The following is a 7719-nucleotide window of genomic DNA, read 5'->3' as shown; positions in this document are numbered from 1 at the left end:
TGTTTCCGAAATACGTATCCGCGACTTTTCATTAATTTTTTTGTGGCTTTTGAGTTTAATATTTTTAATATTTTTAATATTTTTTAGTTTTTTTTAAATTAATAATATTTTTAATATAGTTTTAATTTTACTTGATAATATCTTTAATTAGATACTAGTTATCATTTGATCATTTGATGTATCGCCAAAAAAAAGTTAAACTTGTTGATCTACTTGTATGTTTACAAAGGAAATGTGTCTCTCGAGGGAGCAATTACTAATCCCCTTACTAAATTTGTTACCAAATTAATTATTTTAAATTATTATCAATGTATTTCAACGTTTTATTTATTTATTTTATAATAAGTACTACTATTATTATTAGCATTTTAAAGTAGATTTCGATAAGATTTCAATTTTCACTTTTTAACATGTTAGTATCAGCCTTGCTATTTTGAAAATTTACTCACCTAAATAACACCATTTCAAAGTTTTTCTTCATTTGGTTTTAAGATTCTCACAATCCATAGTTCGGAACAGTGGAATTTCAATGATTATAAAGATATGCATTTGATAAAACCATTTAATATATCATTACGACTGAAAATATGTATGATAGAAAACATATATTTAATGCCTCGTTGGAAAATAAAATTTAAAATTCAAGAAATTTTAATAATAAATCAAAGTAGGTACATTATACATTTTTTTTGTAAAAGGATTTCAAATAATTTTAAAATTTAACTTGAATTAAATTTAATAACAATATAAATATAAATACAATGTATAACTTTTAAAACAATCAGATATTTTATTTCGACTTTTTTTATATTTAATATTGAAACTTCTATACGTTTTTAATAAAATAATATGAACTTAAAATTTTAATATTATTTTATTTTATCGAATTTAGTTTACCTGTATTAAAGATATATCAATGTAAATAATTTACTATTAAATTAAATTATTTAATTTATAATTAATGAAACAAAAGTTTTGTGAATTTTGCAGGGTAAAAATTTACAATCTATTACAAATTTATTTAATTGATTTAATTGGTAAAATGAACTGACTATCCTCGAACAATGACTTTGCTATTCACCTCATTCTGTAATAATTGTGATGGTGTCGCGTTACCATTATTGTAGAAAATTATTATAATAAAACAGAGTTAGCGCATTCACTTTTAGAGACTGATGAGTGGACGATTAATATTTATTTCAAAATTGGCAATCGTCCGAATTATTATTTAAACCCGAAGAACCTGACCATCGTGGTCAGTCGATACTAGTGCTTTGTGTTATTCATCAGTCACTGTCCGGCTTACTATATAAAGTCAAGTCTTTGTTTTTCCTTTTCACTTACTCTCTTTCTCAACATTTCAGAATAGTTGTGTTTTGCACATTGTACCCTATATCTTCCTTACCTGGTACGCTTTAAAAAAAATGTTTAAATTATTATTACGCTGTAATTAATTGAGTGGGTTTTGATAAAAAAATCACTCTGTATATATATACATGTAAAGTGACTTAAGTACAAAAACGTATCATACACGAGGTATAGCCGTTTTTTAGAATGCTGATGCGTGGGGAATGATATACGTGAGGCGTATGGCATGTGGTATTGGTCAGTCAAAACAAAAATACTCATTGTAGAAGGACGGCTGATAAAGGTGACACGAGTGGTGAGACCGTGTCTCGATAAAAATTTGTTATATATAATATATAATATTGATGACACGCACGCTTGTACGGTTACGAAAGCCAAAAATAAAATTATACTGGAATAATGTTCTCGGCGTGAGGTGAACGGGGTGGGGTGAATGCGTTACAACAGTCTAGTCTCAAAGCCATAGACGACGGGATACGCGAGAATAACAACACGTGACGCGTGGTGAGTTACAAACATACATACAGGTGAAACTAATATAAGCGTGTTAAAAACACTTTATATTTTAGTATATATCTATTTTTTTTATTCAAGGATACACTTTGTTTCATCATAGTATATCTGATTTAATTTTCTTTGTTTTTTTTAAATCCACTTATTGTACGGGTGTTTATTTTTTTTTATAATCGAGACTCTCGCATAAGTGGTTGGCGACCCGACTTGTTGCAAGGGAGCCATGGGGGTGGCGACTCCACAATCCGTTGTGTGGCCTTGGTCGTCACCTCTCAAGATTAAAAATAAATTTAAAAATAAAATAAAATTTTGTTTTCCCTCGTTTAGAAAAACGTTTGCTAGAGGTATTAAATATTATTATAAGTAATCTGACGTCATTATCTTCAGTTCTTCAATCAGCTCATACTTATGTAAGTATAAAAGTACAATAATATTAAGGTATTATTTTTGTTTCGAAAAATAATAATAATACTGTTCAATATCAAGCGTACGAGCGACACTGAAAATTATCAAATAATTGACAAAACAATAGACAACATGTATTCGGACTATCAAGAAATTTTAATTCTTTACAAATTGAATATAAAAAGTTTGTAAAATCAATAATTTATTCCTATGGATAAAATTAAAATAAATTATTTTATTTTAGAAATATCGTTTAAAATGTTATCAGATAATTTGGTTTCTAATATGTTACCTATAACTGAAGTGGTAATGAAAAATCTAACAGTAGGAACTTCATGGAAAACATTTACTTCAACATTTTTTCTAAAATTAAAATATATTGTAATTAGCTATGACTTTAAAGAATTAAATATTCTATTGTTAAACACTGAATATAAAAATAGCAGTCAGTTCAACACATATTATAATGTTGAAATAGATTTTAACATGGTAATTAAATATTAAAAAATTAAAATTAATAATATTATAATCACTTTAAAAAATTTAATACTTGACCACCAATATCCTATTTATAGTTTTCATTTGTATATTGGTTTTTGTATTCCCTCAAATTTTTCTGTAAATCATTTGTGTTACTCATTATTAACCCTTAACTGGTATTTCTCTTTTATTCATACGTATGTGGTATCATTGGGTCCAATAGGACCCCGAAATATTTTAATGGTTTCTAATAATAAAAAATTTTTTTTAAACTTAGAAACTGTTTCAAATTTATTCATAAACATGTAATGTATCAATTAACAACTTAAAAAAAAAATTTTTTTGTCTTCTTTTTGTTCATTTCATAAAAAATAAAAAAAAAGGTTTATATTAACACTTAGTTTTAAATATAGCTTATTTTTTTTACAATTAAACTTAAATTCATTAGATTCTTTGTAAAACTTAATTTTTATGTTATTTGCAAGCATCCTAAAAAAGAAAAATTAAAAATTAACTAAAATTTATCTCATTTTGACTGGTTGATTTTGGTAATAATTTTCAATCAAAATTTGATTTATATTTTACCTTTACTTTTGGCATTGGCAACAAACAATTATTTTTGATGAATGTATTTGACATATGTGAGCATTGCATTTAGAACATACTAATTTTGTTTTTTTATCTTTAGATCTTGGACAAATAGAACACCTTTTTTTGGTAGATAAACGTTGTTCAACTCTTGGTTCAGATGTGTTCGTATTTTCTTTTTCTAAAATGTTTTGTATTGCTGTTGCAATATCTCGAGGCAAATTGTGCATTTGAGTTCTCTGTTCAAGGTGTTCTAAAATCAAAGATTTTCCAACTTGTACTATAAACTGCTGACGAGTTATTTTTGTGTTTGAATTTGAATTTGAATATATTATTGGAGCATTTGTCATAGAAATATTCAACATCGCATAAAAAATTGCTAGTGGCCATCTTCTTGTACGGCGTCCAACGTTGTACCCAGAACATTTTTGGTCTAATGTATCTACATCACTTTTAGTTGAGTTATAAAACTCAATTATTTCTGGTTTTTCACTTTTATGATCAATATCTTTGCCGTAGTGCATAGACGAAATCAGAACAACATTTAAATTTTTTTTCGGAATGTAAGAAACTATTGTTCTATCTGACTGAAAACCAAATAGCGAATTACTCTGAGGTCTACATTTTGTACTTATAAATTGCTGAGGTAATTCTCTTTTATGTTTCGTACAGTACACACATATGTGAGTCCCAGGCGTTTTAGTTCGGATACTAACTCATATGAACTGAACCAGTTGTCTCCCGTAACGTTTCTATTAGTATTGTAAACTGGTGCTGTAAGTATCAATACATTGAGTGTTGGTATAGAAAGTCGATTTGGGTATGGTATAGGTTTATCTTCTTTTCCAGTATAAACAAATGAATTAATTAGGTAACTACTTTTAGCATCACATAAACACATTATTTTTATTCCATACTTGTTAGGTTTACTTTTCATATAAATTCGAAAACGACAACGGCCCCTAAATGCGACAAGCATTTCATCCACGGTCAAATATTCTGATGGGGAGTAACATGATTGGCAATTAGTGATAAACAAATAAAAAATTTCAGAAAATGGAGCCAGTTTATCACCATTTTCTATTCTCTCATTTCTAGTACTAGGATCATCAAACCGAAGAGCCGTAATAATAAAAAGAAATCTTTTCAAACTCATTGTAGCTCTAAAAATATCACGGCCAGTCCCATCAGTAGCAAATAAAGAACGAACATCTTCGTGATTTGATTTGAATACACCCGACAAAAAAAGTAAGCCAATAAATGCTTTAAATTCAACCATATCTAAATGATTTACAAAAGTTGCTGTTTTGCCATATTTTACGCTCAATTCTGTAATTTTGTCATTAGTTTTATCAAGTACTATTTGTAAAATTTCATTATCCAAAAACAAGTACCATGCGTCAATAGGCAATTGTGGTTTGTTAGTTTTAGCTTCACCGATCACTCCTGATACATGAGTTATAATATTATGTCGTGGTGTGCGTGATCGAGCAGGTGCATCTGTAGCCCACTTACATCTATTTTTACCATAATAAAAACGTAAACGGCTTGCTTGAGTATCTGGAGAACTACTGTCACCGTCATCTTCATTATTGACATCGTCGTCACCACTACTATTTTCGAACTCAGACTCTGTTAAATGATCACTAATAATGCTTGAACTATCACTTAAATCACCATTAGAATCAATATCTAAAAGGTTTTCAATATCGGCATCATTTAAAACGGCCATTTCGAAGTAAAAAATAACTAAACGTTTATATTATCAAAAAAAAGGCATACACATTTAGTATAATGGGGTAATATGGAACCCCATTGCTATGATAACTAATTATACCTCATAACACAATCATGTTATAACAAATATTTTTGATGTATACCATACTGAAACACATGATTGAAGAATACAAGGAGGTTAAAAATTAATTGATAACATTCATTAATGTTGTCATCAAAAAATAATTTTATCGGGGTATTTTTGGACCCCATGATACCAGTTAAGGGTTAAAAGTATAATAATACAAAAATAATAAAGCAATAGCTTCAGTTTTCAAGAAAGGGGCTAATATTATTTTTAATAATTAATTATAAAAGAATTTTAAATAAAATTAATATATTTCAGATTAATAAAAGTACATCAAACGAAATTCGAACAATTTTAGGAGATTCAGATGTTTTCAAATTTAACATAAACAATTTAGAATTTTCAATTCATTATTTAATTTTAAGTGAATTTATCAGTTTTGTAAAAGACGTCATCTTTTATTTAAAAACATTTGATAGTCTTAAAACAGAACATATTGCTCAAGACAATTGTATAAACCATAAAAGTAATTTTTATAACTTTCTAGTAAATAATTCACAGCAATAATGAACATATAATAAATACCTTAGCAGTTACCAATTTTTATTGTTTGATTTTGTTGTTATTTTGAAAATGCTGATAATATCATAAAAATTGTTTTTTATTCGTTTAAATAAATATGCTTTAATTTGTGTAACAAAAAAAGCAAGTTAACTTTGATTGAAAAGTTTCTATTATATATTTCAAGTATAAAAATTTGCATAAAATGCCAAGAAATATAAACTATTATTGTATCATCTGAAAATTTGCTGAAATTTATATATTAACATTTGAAAAATAGCCATAGAAATACATTTTAGGGAAGAGACATTGAATTTATCCCCCTTCTTATCATTTTGCTAGAAAATAAAGCATATAAATAAAATCAAATTTAATAATGAACTATTATTTTTTTTCAGAATATAACAACTTTATTTTTGTCGATGTAAAAAATATTAAAATTAAATATATTAATATCAATGGAATGCCAATAATATTTCATGTAAACAATGTAACCANAATATTAAAATTAAATATATTAATATCAATGGAATGCCAATAATATTTCATGTAAACAATGTAACCAGCGAAATTAATATGAACAATCGAATCATAAAAACATTAATTATTGTAAAAGAAAATATAAGCTGGTTAAATTCTTTAAATAACAATGTATACACTCACGTGAGAAATTAAAATAATAGATATTTTAATAAATAAAACTCTTTACAGTCTTAACTTGCTATAAAAGAGGGTGCCTTTTTTGGGCTTTAAAAACGTTCTTATACCATTTAGTACAGTGAATATTTTTTTTTATTTGCACTTTAAAAACGGAGGCACAAAAGGGTCTAGGCACACTGTGAGAATGGCGGCATAGTTGGGACAAGTATAGATGATATCTGACACGGCACCGCCTTTTGCTCTAGGCTGGCGCTCACCCGTGTCTCTCTCGATATCAGCCGTCCAGCTATTAATATGACAATCGGTTGTCATCGGTCGTCACCCCGCCCTTGACACTGAGATAAGGCCGCCGCCGAATATGGATTACCGATATTGCGTTCTGTTTCGTTTCGACGTTCACCTGAACTGGTGTATTTTTACTTTTGGCTGTTCGGTTTTTTTTTGACGTTAACCTGGACTCGTTGTTACGTTTCATTTTTCATGTTCATTGTTTTTCGTTGTCGTTGGTGATTATATTTATAATTACTATTCTTATTAACTGGTTTACTTATTGCGCAAAGGCGTGGTTTGAATAATTAAATCTATATCTATATATATATATATAGAGTCATAGACTATATTTGATATTTTCCTATACCACCGCTGTAATTATTGTGCTGTTAACCTTGCTATACAAATCTGTATAAATAAATATATATATTTTGTGTGTGGTGTTCACCGTATATATTGGATACGCGTCATATCTGACAATGATTAAAATCACTACCGTAAAACCAGGTGAATAGAAACACTTTTGAACTTTGAAGTATCATAAAAACTTATCTATTTGAGCTACAAAGTTGATTAGTACATCAAAATACTGATCTTGTCGAGTACTCTAAAACTGTCGATTAAAAAAATTTTAGTTTCAATAAATAATTGTATATATTTTCTTAAGTGCTCTGTTTCTATTGACCCGACAGTTGGTGACAATAGAAATATTTATGACTTTTTCATACATTTTTCTATTATATCAACAGGTTGTTGAATAGAAACAATTATTGATATTTTTTAAAAATTATACACAACTTTTACCATTCAACTTTTTTTTTTTTATTTAAATACAACAACATTAACCAATTTGTTTTTTTAATATTTATTGATACAGAATAAATATTAAAAAAACAAAATAAAAATAACACCTTGTCATAACATTTTAGTCATACATCATATGAAAAAATAAAAATAAAATTAACATTTTAGTCTTATAATTTCCAGTCTTTGGATTTACTTTTTTTATATTATACAGTAGGCAACAAACATAATTAATTAGGTAGTTAATACTTTCATCTATAAAGTGT

The 7719-nt window shown here is 27.3% G+C and overlaps 1 protein-coding gene across 1 annotated transcript; it reads right to left on the bottom strand.

Annotated features, from left to right (window-relative positions):
* Positions 1 to 3551: 3551 nt before the first annotated feature.
* LOC126897224 (uncharacterized) lies at positions 3552 to 5086 on the bottom strand (the record flags this gene model as incomplete). Its single annotated transcript, XM_050670643.1, has 2 exons — positions 4234 to 5086; positions 3552 to 4069 (listed from the first exon to the last, which is right to left on the bottom strand). Coding segments are annotated over exons 1-2 (1371 nt in total), but the record flags the coding sequence as incomplete, so codon positions are not given.
* Between the last annotated feature and the right edge of the window lie 2633 nt (positions 5087 to 7719).

This window comes from Daktulosphaira vitifoliae, unplaced genomic scaffold, assembly GCF_025091365.1.
Source record: "Daktulosphaira vitifoliae isolate Bord-2020 unplaced genomic scaffold, ASM2509136v1 Scaffold_2, whole genome shotgun sequence".
NCBI classification, from domain to species: domain Eukaryota; kingdom Metazoa; phylum Arthropoda; class Insecta; order Hemiptera; family Phylloxeridae; genus Daktulosphaira; species Daktulosphaira vitifoliae.
This window is presented reverse-complemented; position numbering and strand designations above follow the sequence as displayed.